Source organism: Papaver somniferum, unplaced genomic scaffold (genome assembly GCF_003573695.1).
Source record: "Papaver somniferum cultivar HN1 unplaced genomic scaffold, ASM357369v1 unplaced-scaffold_119, whole genome shotgun sequence".
Taxonomy (NCBI): domain Eukaryota; kingdom Viridiplantae; phylum Streptophyta; class Magnoliopsida; order Ranunculales; family Papaveraceae; genus Papaver; species Papaver somniferum.
In genome coordinates, this window is record NW_020620936.1 from 4525574 (window position 1) to 4545157 (window position 19584).

General features: G+C 35.7%; 1 protein-coding gene across 1 annotated transcript; it reads left to right on the plus strand.

Moving 5' to 3' along the window:
- Positions 1-241: 241 nt before the first annotated feature.
- On the plus strand, positions 242-18457 carry LOC113330825 (kinesin-like protein KIF1C). Its single transcript, XM_026577631.1, has 13 exons — positions 242-343; positions 485-541; positions 637-677; positions 789-906; positions 1075-1113; positions 1267-1377; positions 16843-16879; positions 16974-17065; positions 17127-17243; positions 17729-17773; positions 17863-18057; positions 18152-18205; positions 18287-18457. The coding sequence occupies exons 1-13, from the start codon at positions 242-244 to the stop codon at positions 18455-18457; spliced, it is 1179 nt and encodes a 392-aa protein (XP_026433416.1).
- The last annotated feature ends 1127 nt before the right edge of the window (positions 18458-19584 follow it).

The window sequence follows — 19584 nt, forward strand, 5'->3', positions numbered from 1 at the left end:
TTCGAGATGAAGTGATAGCTGGTGCAACAATTGGTGGATGTTTACAAAGGTTTTTGTAGTGAGATTACAGGGAAAGATGAGAGGAACAAGGCAGTGTGATAAAAGATGATGGAGGCAGTACTGGTGGAGCAGTTGAAGACTGGTGGAACTGATGCTATAGAGCTAATGGGTACTGTGGGAGCTGTGTAGTTATGGATGATTGGAGTTTTCGCAGTGCAGGTGAGTTAATGTTTCCGCTCAGATGGCAGGCGAGCAAGAAGCTGCTAATGCATATGGTGGTGTTGCACAGGTTCAGTCTTTATTTGGCTTAAGTTTGGTAGGTATTGCTGGTGAAGGTTATGATGTTGGCTAGAGATAATGGGATTGCAGGAGTGAAACTATGGCTTGAGTGGTTGTATGAATGGATGCAAGTGGTTTGAGCTATTGAAGCAACAGAAATGGCAGAGAAATAAGTGGATGCGCAGGTTGAACTGAAATGTTGTAGATGATTGTGAGGACAGGTGAAATTGCAGCTGCATTTGAACCTGAGATGAAGAGGGAGGTACTGCTGAGTTGAAGACAGGGAAATGATGCAGCTGAGTTAGGTGGTGATGCAATGGGTACTTGCTTTGTGCTTGAGATTGTGTGCTGTTGCAGACAACAAATGGAGTTGCAATGGATTGGTGGCCTGAGGAGATGTAGGTGCATTGAGATAGAGTTACAAGGAAGCTCAACTGGTGGTAATTTGGAATAATGCAGTGACTGATGCTGCAGATGAGAAGCTGAGGCTATTATAGATGAATGTTTAGGATGGACGAATTTGCAGTAATAGTGATGAAGCAGACAGAGTCTGGAGGAGTGATGAATGAGCAGGTGCGGGCAATTGCAAGACTGGATTATGAAGCTGCATGTGATAATGAAACTGTGGTGGAGTTTGAACTGGGGTTGCAGTCAAGAGCAGAAGGAATATTGTGAGAGTCAGGGAAGAAATCAGTTCAAGATAGAAAAATTGTGGTCTTGCCGTGGCTGAATGGGTGTGTATATGAGTCGAATGAATGGATGGTACTGCTTTGATACGGGATTGTGGAATTTCAGGTGATGCTCAAATCTGGTAGTGGTCTGGTGCTGTGCGAGGTTGTGTAGTTTCAAATGGAGAAGAAAATAGTGTTTGCTGCTGCAGGAGAGGTTGTGTGCAGAAAAGGAGATTCTGATGCCGGAAAGGACTGATGCTAATGTTGTGGTCTGTTGAAGCCATGAAGATGAGCTGATACCGAAGTGACTTTGTAGGCAGTGAAGACAGTAAAAGAACATGAATCTGTGGATGAGAGATTGCAATTGAAGCTAAAATGGAGTGTTGGTGGTCATGTAGTTGCCTGTAGTAGCAGCAGATGCAGCAAGGTGTTGAGTAAATAGTGATGAGCCATAGCTGGAACTGCAGGAGAGATGACCAGCAGTTCGAGGAAGTGACTGTTGAGCAGGAAAGAAAGTAGGATGTCAGTTCCAGAGAACTGACAAGCCAAATATCAATTGGGCTTAACAACATGTGGGCTGCTTAGGAGGATTATTTTAGTACAGTTTGGTTGGGCTTACATGGGAGTTGTTCGGTTAAGGGCCAGAGAAAAAGAAAACTTCTCTACATAAGGATGGGAGTTTTATTCTCTGATGGGATCTCTTCCACTACTACTTTTTTCCTAGGGTTTAGAAACATGATTATTCTCTTTATTCTTGTGATTAACTCCATGAACATGTGTAGCTAATTATCTTTTGGTTAAGGAATAAGTTGGATTTCCAAGCATGTTTCTTGTTCATTAGCTTTGTCTCAATTTTATCGATTATGATTCACTAGAAATATCGCGATGTATGATTGATTGTTAGTTTTGTCAAGGTTCAAACTGGTAGAACTCGTAATCATATCTATTGCTATTTTAGGGTTTATTATACGTAAACGTGATACACCTTGAATACAAGTAGCATAATTGTGATTATTGCTTGTAGTGATACATCCTAGTAGTCACAAGTGAGTCATATCCTTTGTTAAATCGGATTAGTGCTTTTACACGTTCGATTTCTTTGATTGTCCTGATTTCATAGAACTTAATGCATCTAGGGAATTAAACTTGATTAGTGCTTTTACACGTTAAGTTGTTCTCTAAGATAGAATTCATATTCGCATCTTTTAATGTGTTTGTTGATGAAAAGAGGAGATTTGCGGGATATACTTGCAATAAAGGTATCTTAGGGCCTTTGATAAAAGAGAGATTAAATATCAATTCTAGTTATTATTAAAAAGCATGTTTGTGAATGAATATGAATCCTTAACCAATATCTTCTCTATTTGATTTGCTTGTTTATTTCTTTGTTTTGTTTTCATTTTATTTTAGTATATAAAAATCAGAAAACTCCCATTGTTATTTATAGGAAATCGAAACAACTTGACAAACTAGTCCTCTCTGTGGGAACGATCCTTTCTTGCCCTTGCTATATTTATATTTTGAGTAGTAAGAAAGTGTAATTTATTTTTGATGCCTACAACAGCGATCAAATTTTGGCGCAGTTGCCGGGGAGGCAGCGGTTGTCATTTGTTTTTGGTTTCTTATTTTGTTTTGTATTTTATTTTGTTTTAGTTTTTTTTTATTTCTGGTTTTTAACCTTATTTTGAGAATCGCATTTCAGGTACCAATTTCTATGGACGGAGCATATTGGAACAATGGGTACGGTTATCAACCTCAACAAAATTATGACAACTATCACCCTTGCGGAGAATACAATCAAAACCAATCCTTTGGTTATGGTCAATATTCTGCGTACCCTTTGAGTTATTCTCGTACATATCAACCTTCTTACGGTAGGTATGTAAGTGAGCAACCACAAGGAGGGGAGACTAGTTGTACTCCTATTCATATTTCTTCGAGTTTAGTAGATGAGATGCAACAATTTATGGTGGGCATGGAGTCAGTTTCTAGACAACCAAGCCTTGAACCAATTTCGTCGACCGAATATGCTAATAGTATGTTTGGCCCAATTTCCTATCGTAGTTATGATCATTCACCCATTCAAAGGGAAGATAATTGGCCTAGCAATACTGAAGTAAATTCTACTTTTTCCTTGTCGAACGAGCTTTACCAACAAATGGAACACTATTTTCAAAATTTGGATAGATCACTCCAAGAGCTTCAAAAAGGTGTTTCCATTTTAAGACAAGGCATTGAAGAATACAAAGAGGACATGCAAAATTCTGCGAAAGACCAATCTTTAGGAAGTAGTAGCCAATCTTATGTCAACTATGATAGTGACGATGACTATGAAAGTACAACGCTTGAACCAATTTATGGTGACATCCCCGAGGAGTGTACAATGGAGTCTTTTTGCGATCAAGGTGAAGATGAAAAGGAATATGATGACACTAGTGCAGCTTACTGAAGCATTGATCTTAATAATGATCAAGAACCTATTCAAAAGGTAGAGCTTGAGGATGATGCAATGCGTATTCTTAAAACGTTCCTTATGGAGAGACTTGAATCCGCAGTAGCATATGTGCCTTACAACAAAGAAGAGTGTGTTGAGAATGAAACCGATATGACCAATATTTTGGAAGACCTAATTGAGCTTGTAAAGGATTGTAATGATGATGTTTATGTCGAGACTTTGGTTAAGGCAGAAACAGACGAAGAATGGTTGCAAGGTTTGATAGAGGACCATAATATAAAAGAGGTGAATAACTCACTTGAGTTTTTCAAGGATGAAGAGGATTCCGTAATACAAGAGATTGTGCAAGGTTTGTCTAACCCTTTGCATATTGTTTCTTCTCCTTTATCTTTTATTGGTTTGAATGTATGTGCTTCGAAAACATTGTTGAATGACTTTGTTTCTCGATATCCGCCATTGGAAACATTTGATTCTCATGCTATGCAGGTTTGTGAACAAGAAACCATGAAAGTTCCTGAATTCTATGTTTTATATCCACTTCCAAATGTGGACAAGAATAAGTGTGGGGGAAACTTTTATCGGTTAATAAGCTTCGTTTCTGTTTTATAATATTAATATGTGTGCGAAGCTAGTGTTTGCCAAACAGGTTCTATGGAAGGATCCTCAACTTTTCAGGTTATTGGTGTATGGGGAATAGGTCTTGCAAGTCGGTTGACGACTTTAAACCAAGCGCTAAATGGGAGGAAACCCACTGGTTTTGTGTATCTATCTCTATCTTTTTATTTCTCAAGTCTTTTATCTTTATTTTCTTATTTTGGATATTTGCATATCAAAATTCCAACTTTTAGAAATTTTTGAACAATTTAGAATAAACACTAGCCGTTCTAAGTAGATGGAATTTTTTCTTGAAGATGAGGTATATATATTGGCTGAGTTGGGATTAGATTCCAACTAAATAGCTTGTTTAGTGTTTATCCTCTAGTTTTCAGAAATAGCTATGAGTTGGAATATCAGTTTTTTTTATCATGCATTTTATTTTCTTATTGTTTATATATATCATGTTATGAATTTCCCATCTTAAATTTTACTTTGAATGACTTAATTTACATTGAGGACAGTGTAAAGGCTTATTGTGTATATATATCATGTTTTCGCATATAGAATTTTCAGCTTGTTAGTTTTTCCCTTTTACGATTAAAAAAAAATGCTTTATACACTCCGAAACGTAGAATGACACTATCAATCTAAATGGATGGAACCATCTTGGCTGCGGGAGTTGAGGAACCCATTAACTACAAGGGACAGAATTATTCAAGTGTTAGAAATAATATGAAAGTTGTTACCATATCTCGGAATATCACCATATCACTTTCTATTTTTATTTTTGCAAACTTTATGTTATATCTATGTGATTTGGTGGGTCACTAACATCGAATTGTTATTGCTGCTAGGATGAAATAGTGTGATTGAGTTACTACAAAAAAACAAAAAAAAGACCAGACCAATTTGACCAAACGGTGTACATAAAAAAAAAAGAAAGAAGAAAAAAAAAAGATTGACACTTAGATAACAACTCAAGAAGATTGTATTTAGATGGGAAAAGGGCCAACGATGTCAGTACGTCACATGGTCCTCAGTTTTCAACCAAGATTTTAAGGCTTATCAATTCTTAAATGTCGTTTTCTAGTTCCAGAGTGCTTTCAAGGGTACTTCATATATACTAGGAATAATATCCTGTTTGAAACCAATGAACCGGGATCAGTAAAAAAACTAAGGAGGGATCTATTTTGATGGGAAATGGTGTTTAGATTTTAGGATAATTCCATAATATGCTATCGAAAGGCCAGTTTTACCGATTTTAATAGTAATTATGCCAAATGTTGAGCTTTAAAGAACTTTGAGTTTCGTAAACAACTCAAAAGGAGAGTATTTTGATGGGAAAAGGGGCAACGATGTTAGTACATCATATGGTCCTCAGTTTTCAACCAAGATTTTAAGGTTTATCAGCTTTTAAATGTCGTTTTCTAATTCTAAACCGCTTTCAGAGCGCTTTCAAGGGTAGCTCATACATACTAGGAAAATATCCTGTTTGAAACCAATGAACCGGGATTAGTAAAAAAACTAAGGAGGGATATATTTTGATGGGAAATGGTGTTTATATTTTAGACAAATTCCATAATATGCTATCGATAAGCCAGTTTTACCGATTCTAATAGTAGTTATGCAAAATTTTGAGCGTTACAGTACTTTGAGTTTCGTAAACAACTCAAGAAGAGAGTATTTGGATGGGAAAATGGCCAACGATGTTAGTACGTCACATGGTCCTCAGTTTTCAACCAAGATTTTAAGGTTTATCAGCTCTTAAAGGTCGTTTTATAGTTCCAGAGTGCTGTCAAGGGTAGTTAATATATATATCCTATTTGAAACCAATTGCCCGGGACTAGTAAAAAAACTAAGGAGGGATCTATTTTGATGGGAAATGGTAGTTATATTTTAGGCAAATTCCATAATATGCTATCGAAAAGCCAGTTTTACCGATTTTTATAGTATTTATGCCAAATGTTGAGCGTTACAGCACTTTGATTTTCGTAAACAACTCAAGACGAGAGTATTTGGATGGGAAAAGGGCCAACGATGTTAGTACGTCACATGGTCCTCATTTTTCAACCAGATTTTAAGGTTTATCAGCTCTTAAAGGTCGTTTTTTAGTTCCAGAGCGCTTTCAATGGTAGTTCATATATACTAGGAAAATATCCTGTTTGAAACCAATGACCCGGGATTAGTAAAAACTCTAAGGAGGGATTTTGATGGGAAATGGAAGTTATATTTTAGGCAAATTCCATAATATGCTATCGAAAAGCCAGTTTTACCGATTTTAATAGTAATTATGCCAAATTTTAAGCGTTACAACTCTTTGAGTTTCATAAAAAACTCAAGACGAAAGTATTTGGATGGAAAAAAGCCCAACGATGTTAGTACGTCACATGGTCCTAAATTTTCAACCAGATTTTAAGGTTTATCAGCTCTTAAAGGTCGTTTTCTTGTTCCCGAGCGCTTTCAATGGTAGTTCATATATACTAGGAAAATATCCTGTTTGAAACCAATGACCCGGTATTAGTAAAAAAACTAAGGAGGGATCTATTTTGATGGGAAATCGTGTTTAGATTTTAGGAAAATTTCATAATATGCTATCGAAAAGCCAGTTTTACCGATTTTAATAGTAATTATGCCAAATGTTGAGCTTTACAGAACTTTGAGTTTCGTAAACAACTCAAGACGAGAGTATTTGGATGGGAAAAGGGCCAAGCTGTTAGTACGTCACATGGTCCTCAGTTTTCAACCAGATCTTAAGGTTTATCAACTCTTAAAGGTCGTTTACTAGTTCCAGAGCGCTTTCAGAGCACTTTCAATGGTAGTTCATATATACTAGGAAAATATCCTGTTTGAAACAAATGACCCGGGATTAGTAAAAAAACTAAGGAGGGATCCATTTTGATGGGAAATGGTGTTTATATTTTAGGCAAATTCCATAAAATGCAATCAAAAAGCCAGTTTTACCGATTTTAATAGTAATTATGACAAATGTTGAGCGTTACAACACTTTGAGTTTCGTAAACAACTCAAGAAGAGAGTATTTGGATGGGAAAAGGGACAACGATGTTAGTACGTCACTTGGTCATTAGTTTTCAACCAGATTTTAAGGTTTATCAGCTCTTAAAGGTCGTTTTCTAGTTCTAGAGCGCTTTCAGAGCGCTTTCAATGGTAGTTCATATTTACCAGGAAAATATCCTGTTTGAAACCAATGTCCCGGAATTAGTAAAAAACTACGGAAGGATCTATTTTGATGGAAATGGTGTTTATATTTTAGGCAAATTCCATAATATGCTATCAAAAACCCAGTTTTACTCATTTTAATAGTAATTATGCCAAATGTTGAGCGTTACAGGACTTTGAGTTTCGTAAACAACTCAAGAGGAGAGTATTTGGATGGGAAAAGGGTCAACGATGTTAGTACGTCACATGGTCCTCAGTTTTCAACCAAGATTTTAAGGTTTATCAGCTCTTAAATGTCGTTTTCTAGTTCTAGACTGTTTTCAAGGGTAGTTCACATATACTAGGAAAATATCCTGTTTGAAACCAATGAACCGGGATTAGTAAAAAAACTAAGGAGGGATCTACTTTGACGGGAAATGGTGTTTATATTTTAGGCAAATTCCATAATATGCTATCGATAAGCCAGTTTTACCGATTTTAATAGTAGTTATGCCAAATCTTGAGCGTTACAACACTTTGAGTTTCGTAAACAACTCAAGAAGAGAGTATTTGGATGGGAAAAGGGCCATGGATGTCAGTACGTCACATGGTCCTCAGTTTCCAACAAGGATTTTAAGGTTTATCAGCTCTTAAATGTCGTTTTCTAGTTCCAGACCGCTTTCAAGGGTAGCTCATATATACTAGGAAAATATCATGTTTGAAACCATGATTAGTAAAAAAACTAAGGGGGGATCTATTTTGATGGGAAATGGTGTTTATATTTTAGGCAAATTCCATAATATGCTATCGAAAGGCCAGTTTTACCGATTTTAATAGTAATTATGCCAAATATTGAGCTTTACCGAACTTTGAGTTTCATAAACAACTCAATAGGAGAGTATTTGGATGGGAAAAGGGCCAGCGATATTAGTAGTCACATGGTCCTTAGTTTTCAACCAAGATTTTAAGGTTTATCAGCTCTTAAAGGTCGTTTTCTAGTTCCAGAGCGCTTTCAAGGGTAGTTAATATATATATATCCTATTTAAACCAATGACCCGGGATTAGTAAAAAAACTAAGGAGGGATCTATTTTGATGGGAAATGGTAGTTAGATTTTATGCAAATTCCATAATATGATATCGAAAAGCCAGTTTTACCGATTTTAATAGTAATTATGCCAAATGTTGAGCGTTACAGCACTTTCAGTTACGTAAACAACTCAAGAGGAGAGTATTTGGATGGGAAAAGGGCCAACGATGTTAGTACGTCACATGGTACTCAGTTTTTAACCATATTTTAAGGTTTATCAGCTCTTAAAGGTCGTTTTTTAGTTCCATTGCGCTTTCAATGGTAGTTCATATATACTAGGAGAATATCCCGTTTGAAACCAATGACCCGGGATTAGTAAAAACACTAAGGAAGGATCTATTTTGATGGGAAATGGTGTTTATATTTTAGGCAAATTCCATAATATGCTATCGAAAAGCCAATTTTACCGATTTTAATAGTAATTATGCCAAATGTTGAGCTTTACAGAACTTTGAGTTTCGTAAACAACATAAGACGAGAGTATTTGGATGGGAAAAGGGACAACGATGTTAGTACGTTACATGGTCCTCAGTTTTCAACCAAGATTTTAAGGTTTATAGTTCCATCGCGCTTTCAATGGTAGTTCATATATACTAGGAGAATATCCCGTTGGAAACCAATGACCCGGGATTAGTAAAAAAACTAAGGGGGGATCTATTTTGATGGGAAATGGTGTTTATATTTTAGGCAAATTCCATAATATGCTATCGAAAGGCCAGTTTTACCGATTTTAATAGTAATTATGCCAAATATTGAGCTTTACCGAACTTTGAGTTTCATAAACAACTCAATAGGAGAGTATTTGGATTGGAAAAGGGCCAGCGATATTAGTAGTCACATGGTCCTTAGTTTTCAACCAAGATTTTAAGGTTTATCAGCTCTTAAAGGTCGTTTTCTAGTTCCAGAGCGCTTTCAAGGGTAGTTAATATATATATATCCTATTTAAACCAATGACCCGGGATTAGTAAAAAAACTAAGGAGGGATCTATTTTGATGGGAAATGGTAGTTAGATTTTATGCAAATTCCATAATATGATATCAAAAAGCCAGTTTTACCGATTTTAATAGTAATTATGCCAAATGTTGAGCGTTACAGCACTTTCAGTTACGTAAACAACTCAAGAGGAGAGTATTTGGATGGGAAAAGGGCCAACGATGTTAGTACGTCACATGGTACTCAGTTTTTAACCATATTTTAAGGTTTATCAGCTCTTAAAGGTCGTTTTTTAGTTCCATTGCGCTTTCAATGGTAGTTCATATATACTAGGAGAATATCCCGTTTGAAACCAATGACCCGGGATTAGTAAAAACACTAAGGAAGGATCTATTTTGATGGGAAATGGTGTTTATATTTTAGGCAAATTCCATAATATGCTATCGAAAAGCCAATTTTACCGATTTTAATAGTAATTATGCCAAATGTTGAGCTTTACAGAACTTTGAGTTTCGTAAACAACATAAGACGAGAGTATTTGGATGGGAAAAGGGACAACGATGTTAGTACGTTACATGGTCCTCAGTTTTCAACCAAGATTTTAAGGTTTATCAGATCTTAAAGGTCGTTTTCTAGTTCCAGAGCGCTTTCAAGGGTAGTTAATATATATATCCTATTTGAAACCAATGACCCGGTATTAGTAAAAAAACTAAGGAGGGATCTATTTTGATAGGTAATGGTAGTTAGTTTTAGGAAAATTCCATAATATGCTGTCGAAAAACCAGTTTTACCGATTTTTATAGTAGTTATGCCAAATGTTGAGCGTTACAGCACTTTGATTTTCGTAAACAACTCAAGACGAGAGTATTTGGATGGGAAAAGGGCCAACGATGTTAGTACGTCACATGGTCCTCATTTTTCAACCAGATTTTAAGGTTTATCAGCTCTTAAAGGTCGTTTTTTAGTTCCATCGCGCTTTCAATGGTAGTTCATATATACTAGGAGAATATCCCGTTGGAAACCAATGACCCGGGATTAGTAAAAACACTAAGGAAGGATCTATTTTGATGGGAAATGGTGTTTATATTTTAGGCAAATTCCATAATATGCTATCGAAAAGCCAATTTTACCGATTTTAATAGTAATTATGCCAAATGTTGAGCTTTACAGAACTTTGAGTTTCGTAAACAACATAAGACGAGAGTATTTGGATGGGAAAAGGGACAACGATGTTAGTACGTTACATGGTCCTCAGTTTTCAACCAAGATTTTAAGGTTTATCAGATCTTAAAGGTCGTTTTCTAGTTCCAGAGCGCTTTCAAGGGTAGTTAATATATATATCCTATTTGAAACCAATGACCCGGTATTAGTAAAAAACTAAGGAGGGATCTATTTTGATAGGTAATGGTAGTTAGATTTTAGGAAAATTCCATAATATGCTGTCGAAAAACCAGTTTTACCGATTTTTATAGTAGTTATGCCAAATGTTGAGCGTTACAGCACTTTGATTTTCGTAAACAACTCAAGACGAGAGTATTTGGATGGGAAAAGGGCCAACGATGTTAGTACGTCACATGGTCCTCATTTTTCAACCAGATTTTAAGGTTTATCAGCTCTTAAAGGTCGTTTTTTAGTTCCATTGCGCTTTCAATGGTAGTTCATATATACTAGGAGAATATCCCGTTTGAAACCAATGACCCGGGATTAGTAAAAACACTAAGGAAGGATCTATTTTGATGGGAAATGGTGTTTATATTTTAGGCAAATTCCATAATATGCTATCGAAAAGCCAATTTTACCGATTTTAATAGTAATTATGCCAAATGTTGAGCTTTACAGAACTTTGAGTTTCGTAAACAACATAAGACGAGAGTATTTGGATGGGAAAAGGGACAACGATGTTAGTACGTTACATGGTCCTCAGTTTTCAACCAAGATTTTAAGGTTTATCAGATCTTAAAGGTCGTTTTCTAGTTCCAGAGCGCTTTCATGGGTAGTTAATATATATATCCTATTTGAAACCAATGACCCGGTATTAGTAAAAAAACTAAGGAGGGATCTATTTTGATAGGTAATGGTAGTTAGTTTTAGGAAAATTCCATAATATGCTGTCGAAAAACCAGTTTTACCGATTTTTATAGTAGTTATGCCAAATGTTGAGCGTTACAGCACTTTGATTTTCGTAAACAACTCAAGACGAGAGTATTTGGATGGGAAAAGGGCCAACGATGTTAGTACGTCACATGGTCCTCATTTTTCAACCAGATTTTAAGGTTTATCAGCTCTTAAAGGTCGTTTTTTAGTTCCATCGCGCTTTCAATGGTAGTTCATATATACTAGGAGAATATCCCGTTGGAAACCAATGACCCGGGATTAGTAAAAACACTAAGGAAGGATCTATTTTGATGGGAAATGGTGTTTATATTTTAGGCAAATTCCATAATATGCTATCGAAAAGCCAATTTTACCGATTTTAATAGTAATTATGCCAAATGTTGAGCTTTACAGAACTTTGAGTTTCGTAAACAACATAAGACGAGAGTATTTGGATGGGAAAAGGGACAACGATGTTAGTACGTTACATGGTCCTCAGTTTTCAACCAAGATTTTAAGGTTTATCAGATCTTAAAGGTCGTTTTCTAGTTCCAGAGCGCTTTCAAGGGTAGTTAATATATATATCCTATTTGAAACCAATGACCCGGTATTAGTAAAAAAACTAAGGAGGGATCTATTTTGATAGGTAATGGTAGTTAGATTTTAGGAAAATTCCATAATATGCTGTCGAAAAACCAGTTTTACCGATTTTTATAGTAGTTATGCCAAATGTTGAGCGTTACAGCACTTTGATTTTCGTAAACAACTCAAGACGAGAGTATTTGGATGGGAAAAGGGCCAACGATGTTAGTACGTCACATGGTCCTCATTTTTCAACCAGATTTTAAGGTTTATCAGCTCTTAAAGATCGTTTTTTAGTTCCATCGCGCTTTCAATGGTAGTTCATATATACTAGGAGAATATCCCGTTTGAAACCAATGACCCGGGATTAGTAAAAACACTAAGGAAGGATCTATTTTGATGGGAAATGGTGTTTATATTTTAGGCAAATTCCATAATATGCTATCGAAAAGCCAATTTTACCGATTTTAATAGTAATTATGCCAAATGTTGAGCGTTACAGCACTTTGAGTTTCATAACAACTCAAGACGAGAGTATTTAGTTGGGAAAAGGGCCAACGATTTTAGTACGTCACATGGTCCTCAGTTTTCAACCAGATTTTAAGGTTTATCAGCTCTTAAAGGTCGTTTTTTAGTTCCAGAGCGCTTTCAATGGTAGTTCATATATACTAGGAAAATATCTTGTTTGAAACCAATCACCCGGGATTAGTAAAAAAACTAAGGAGGGATTTTGATGGGAAATGGTAGTTATATTTTAGGAAAATTCCATAATATGCTATCAAAAAGCCAGTTTTACCGATTTTAATAGTAATTATGCCAAATGTTGAGTGTTACAGCACTTTGAGTTTTATAAACAACTCAAGACGAGAGTATTTGGATTGGAAAAGGGCCAACGATGTTAGTACGTCACATGGTCCTCAGTTTTCAACCATATTTTAAGGTTTATCAGCTCTTAAAGGTCATTTTTTAGTTCCAGAACGCTTTCAATGGTAGTTCATATATACTAGGAAATTATCCTGTTTGAAACCAATGACCCGGGATTAGTAAAAAAACTAAGGAGGGATATATTTTAATGGGAAATGGTGTTTAGATTTTAGGAAAATTCCATAATATGCTATCGAAAATCTAGTTTTACCGATTTTAATAATAATTATGCCAAATGTTGAGCTTTACAGAACTTTGAGTTTCGTAAACAACTCAAGACGAGAGTATTTGGATCGGAAAAGGGCAAACAATGTTAGTACATCACATGGTCCTCAGTTTTCAACCAAGAATTTAAGGTTTACCAGCTCTTAAAGATCGTTTTCTAGTCCCAGAGCGCTTTCAGGGTGCTTTCAAGGGTAGTTCATATATACTAGGAAAATGTTATGTTTGAAACCAATGACCCGGAATTAGTAAAAACAACTGTGGAGGGATCTATTTTGATGGTAAATGGGGTTTAGAATTTAGCCAAATTCCATAATATGCTATCGAAAAGCCAGTTTTACCGCTTTTAATAGTAATTATGCCAAATGTTGAGCGTTAAAGCACTTTGAATTTCGTAAACAACTCAAGAAGAGAGTATTTGGATGGGAAAAGGGCCAACGATGTCAGTACGTCACATGGTCCTCAGTTTTCAACCAAGATTTTAAGGTTTATCAGCTCTTAAATGTCGTTTTCTAGTTCTAGAGCGCTTTCAGAGTGCTTTCAAGGGTACTTCATATATAGTAGGAAAATATCCTGTTTGAAACCAATGACCCGGGATTAGTAAAAAAATCTGTGGAGGGATCTATTTTGATGGTAAATGGGGTTTAGAATTTAGCCAAATTCCATAATATGCTATCCAAAAGCCAGTTTTACCGATTTTAATAATAATTATGCCAAATGTTGAGCGTTACAGCACTTTGAGTTTCGTAAACAACTCAAGAGGAGAGTATTTAGATGGGAAAAGGGCCAACGATGTTAATACCTCACATGGTTCTCAGTTTTCAACCATGAATTTAAGGTTTACCAGCTCTTAAAGTTCGTTTTCTAGTCCCAGAGCGCTTTCAGAGCGCTTTCAAGGGTAGTTCATATATACTAGGAAAATGTTATGTTTGAAACCAATGACCCGGAATTAGTAAAAACAACTGTGGAGGGATCTATTTTGATGGGAAATGGGGTTTAGAATTTAGCCAAATTCCATAATATGCTATCGAAAAGCCAGTTTTACCGCTTTTAATAGTAATAATGCCAAATGTTGAGCGTTAAAGCACTTTGAGTTTCGTAAACAACTCAAGAAGAGAGTATTTGGATGGGAAAAGGGCCAACGATGTCAGTACATCACATGGTCCTCAGTTTTCAACCAAGATTTTAAGGTTTATCAGCTCTTAAATGTCGTTTTCTAGTTCTAGAGCGCTTTCAGAGTACTTTCAAGGGTACTTCATATATAGTAGGAAAATATCCTGTTTTAAACCAATGAACCGGGATTAGTAAAAAAACTAAAGAGGGATCTATTTTTATGGGAAATGGTGTTTAGATTTTTGGCTAATTACATAATATGCGATCGAAAAGCCAGTTTTACCGATTTTAATAGTAATTATGCCAAATGTTGAGCGTTACAGCACTTTGAAGTTCGTAAACAACCCAAGAGGAGAGAATTTGGATGGGAAAAGGGACAACGATGTTCGTACGTCATATGGTCCTCAGTTTTCACCCAAGATTTTAAGGTCTATCATCTCTCTAGTCCTAGAGCGCTTTCAAGGGTAGTTCATATATACTAGGAAAATGTATAGTTTGAAACTAATGACCCGGGATTAGTAAAAAAACTGTTGAGGGATCTATTTTGATGGGAAATGGGGTTTAGATTTTAGGCAAATTCCATAATATGCCATCGATAAGCCAGTTTTACCGATTTTAATAGTAATTATGCCAAATGTTGAGCGTTACAGCCGTTTGAGTTTCATAAAAAACTCAAGAAGAGAGTATTTGGATGGGAAAAGGGCCAACGATGTCAGTATATCACATGGTCCTCAGTTTTCAACCAAGATTTTAAGGTTTATCAGCTCTTAAATGTTGTTTTCTAGTTCCAGGGCGCTTTCAAGGGTACTTCATATATACTAGGAAAATATCCTATTTGAAACCAATGAACCGGGATTAGTAAAAAAACTGAGGGATCTATTTTGATGGGAAATGGTGTTTATATTTTAGCCTAATTCCATAATATGCTATCGAAAAGCCAGTTTTACCGATTTTAATAGTAATTATGCCAAATGTTGAGCTTTACCGAACTTTGAGTTTCGTAAACAACTCAATAGGAGAGTATTTGGATGGGAAAATGGCCAACGATGTTAGTACATCACACGGTCCTCAGTTTTCAACCAAGATTTTAAGGTTTATCAGCTCTTAAAGGTCGTTTTTTAGTTCCAGAGGGCTTTCAAGGGTAGTTCGTATATACTAGGAAAATATCCTGTTTGAAACCAATGACCCGGGATTAGTAAAAATACTAAGGAGGGATCTATTTTGATGGGAAATGGTGTTTAGATTTTAGGCAAATCCCATAATATGCTATCAAAAATCCAAATTTACCGATTTTAATAGTAATTACGCCAAATGTTGAGCGTTACAGCACTTTGAGTTTCGTAAACAACTCAAGACGAGAGTATTTGGATGGGAAAAGGACCAACGATGTCAGTACGTCACATGGTCCTCAGTTTTCAACCAAGATTTTAAGGTTTATCAGCTCTTAAATGTCGTTTTCTAGTTCCAGAGCGTTTTCAAAGTGCTTTCAAGGGTAGTTTTGTATTTTCTAGGAAAATGTCTTGTTAGAAACCAATGACCCGGGATTAGTAAAAAACTGTGGAGGGATCTATTTTGATGGGAAACGGGGTTTAGATTTTAGGAAAAATCAATAATATGCTATCGAAAAGCCAGTTTTACCGATTTTAATAGTAATTATGCCAAATGTTGAGCGTTACATCACTTTGAGTTTCGTAAACAACTCAAGAAGAGAGTATTTGGATGGCAAAAGGGCCAACGATGTCTGTACGTAACATGGTCCTCAGTTTTCAAACAAGATGGTTTTCAACCAAGATTTAAGGTTTATCAGCTCTTAAATGTCGTTTTCTAGTTCCAGAGCGCTTTCAGAGCGCTTTCAAGGGTAGTTCATATATACTAGGAAAATATCCTGTTTGAAACCAATGAACCAGGATTAGTAAAAAATCTAAGGAGGGATTTATTTTGATGGGAAATGATGTTTAGATTTTAGGCAAATTCCATAATATGCTATCGAAAATCCAGTTTTACCGATTTCAATAGTAATTATGTCAAATATTGAGCGTTACAACACTTTGAGTTTCGTAAACAACTCAAGACGAGAGTATTTGGATGGGAAAAGGGCCAACGATGTCAGTAAGTCACATGGTCCTCAGTTTTCAACCAAGATTTTAAGGTTTATCAGCTCTTAAATGTCGTTTTCTAGTTCCAGAGCGCTTTCAAGGGTAGTTCATATATATTAGGAAAATATCCTGTTTGAAACCAATGATCCGGGATTAGTAAAAAAACTAAGGAGGGATGTATTTTTATGGGAAATGGTGTTTAGATTTTAGGCAAATTCCATAATATGCTATCAAAAAGCCAATTTTACCGATTTTAATAGTAATTATGCCAAATGTTGAGCGTTACAACACTTTGAGTTTCGTAAACAACTCAAGAGGAGAGTATTTGGATGGAAAAGGGCCAACAATGTTAGTACATCACATGGTGCTTAGTTTACAACCAAGATTTTAAGGTTTATTAGCTCTTAAAGGTCGTTTTCTAGTCCCAGAACGCTTTTAGAGCGCTTTCAAGGGTAGTTCATATATACCAAGAAAATATCACGTTTGAAACCAATGAACCGGGATTAGTAAAAAAATTAAGGAGGATCTATTTTTAGTCTTTTTCTACACCGTATTTTAGGTTTTCTTTTTTATGTGGTTGTGAAAGTCAAGTTTATCATTCATTCTCTTTAACTTTGCGCCTGCTTTGTAGGATTCTCGTGGTGGAAATAACAAGACAGTGATGATTGGTAAGTTCTGGTTATAAAGCTCTTGAGTTATACTTGTTTGGGTCATGAGTGATTCATAGCTTTTGATTCTTGTTATTTTGTATTATGATTACAGCTTGTGTGAGTCCGGCTGATTTAAATGCCGAAGAAACGCTGAACACTTTGCGATACGCGAATCATGCTCGAAACATTCAGAATAAGGCAATTGTAAGCACTGTAAACCAGAGCACAATATTTTGATTTCTTTTAAATGCTCTTCTTGATGCAGACAAACCGCGACCCAATGACAGTTCAGATGCAAATGATGCGAAGCCAACTTGAGCAGATGCAGGCTGAGTTGCTTTTTTTTCGTGGTGAAGGCGGTACTACTTACGATGAGCTTCAGGTATTAAACTTACGAGACATTTGAATCATTGATGTTAGACATTTAAACTAATAATATCACTCAGTTCAAATATTCGTTTCCCTCAGATTCTTAGGCATAAAATTTCAGTTCTCGAAGCAAGTAATGCTGAATAACATTGTGAGCTTCATGACCGTCAAGTAGCATGGAAACACCTGGAACAACGTGTTTTTGATGCTCAGGTTTCTGTTATCATTTTGGATGAAACTTTTATTTGTTTTTACTTGTTTCGATTATACTAATATAGGCTGCTATCTCAGGTTGAAAAAGATAAATTGATTATTCAAATTGAATTATTATCAAAGAAAGGAAAGTCATGGATGTTATTCTTACGAGTTACTATAATTTTTTCCTGACTGCTTTGCGAGAAGAAAAATGACAGCTACATGTACTTCTTTTACCCTTTTTGCAATTCCAAGTATATAATGCTATTCTTACTAGTTACTGTTATTTTTTTCTGTCAACAGAATAAATTGGTGGATGCCTTGCGAGAAGAGAATCGCAAGCTAAAGGTATTCCTTTGCTTTTGAAAACCCATTTTACACTCTTTGCAACTTCAAATATATAATGCTATTCTTATTTTTATTTTTCCAGTAAATAGGATGAACCTCGTCATTTGAAATCAAATGCTTCTCCAGCAGCAGACTCCAACAGAGGATATTCAACAAATTGGAATGCCAGTAAAATCCTCAATCAACCTACCGCACTATCTCATGTCGATGATGAGAGTGATGATGTGATGGGAATGAATGAAACAGTCAAGAGGAATGAAAATACGGATAAAAATGAGCATAAGGTATGATTTATCTTGTATTTGCACTGATAAAATTTGACTTTCATTAGTCATGGTTAACTTTCTGATTGTCAATCTCTAATTTAAATTCTTGCAGGGTAAAAAAAGATCACGCAATGTGTGGGAACAATCTGAGATCAGAATATTGGACGTACGGATAGTTTTATATTTATATTTTCAATTTTCTTATAAATAAGTTTATAGTGTCGCTCAATCAATTTTTGTGTTGTAGGAACGTGTCCAAATGATGAGAAAAAACGGGAAGACACCTTGGGCCAAAATACTGTCTTTGGGAGGTTTCCACCCAAACCGAAATCCTGGGCAGTTAAGGAGCAACTGGGAGAAATGGCATATCAAAAAGCCAAAGACAAAGCGAAAGCGTAAAGTAATCGTTGGCAATTGAAGAAGGAAAGCTCGCTGAGGTAAACCTTAAAACCGAAGCATATCATGGTATTAGTTACAATGTTAGTTTACATTTTTTGGATCATCGAACGAATTTAGACATGTTGGATGAAATGAAGAAAATAATCTTTCTCTCAGAAGTACAACAGATGATCATTCTCTCTTAAAAACGCTTAACTCTTGCACTTCTGATCCATCATCACTCATCATAATTTTGCTCCCTGTTTTAAAAAATTTCCATCCATTAACAAGGGTAATACTTAAGTAAAATACTCGATTAAACTGATAGATACCACATTTTTTGACAATGCATTCATATGAAAGTGATAGATACCACATTTTTGATCATGCATTCTTTTGAAAGATCATGTTCAAGACACTTATGGAACCAGCTTCTGCCCTTGTTAAACTAAACTCGTACATTCCATTTTTTACCAACAAAGGGAAGGGGGACCCATCAACTATAAAATGATAAATGGACAAAGTCTTGGTTCAGAAACTTTAAGATTCTTCATCTCCTTCAGGAACCCCTTGAAATAATAAAACGTTCACAGTGAGAGAACTCCATGTAATAGCACTCTTCTATGTAGGAGATGAAGATCCAAGAAGACTTCTGATTGTTCTGATGCAGAAGACTTCTGATACAATGCGTAGGCTCTCACATATATTGTCGCTGATCTTTTTACACAATGGTGATAGAGGATTATAATTGTCAAATGTCAAATGTGTAAGAGTAAGAAGACTCTGTGAATTCTAGCACTGTGAATTCAATGTTGGGGTCGTGTTTTCTAGGAAAATTAAATGTCAAATGTGTAAGAGTAAGAGTCTTGTTAAGTACCTAATTGGTCCACATAACCTGCACTTTTGTCTTAGTGAGTTAGTGTTAAGTTTTCTAATGCTTAAGTGGGTATTTCATCTGTAGACTATCACCCCACCCCTTGCTTCTATTCAGTTAAAAACAATAGTGTTAAATTCTGATTTATTCTGATTTTCCGACAGGAAATGTCTTTCACTTGGGATAGTGTATGTTAAACCCAGATGACTTAAACACCTTTCCAATCAAAGTAGATCCCTCCTTAGTTTTTTTACTAATCACGGGTCATTGGTTTCAAATAGGACATTTTTCTA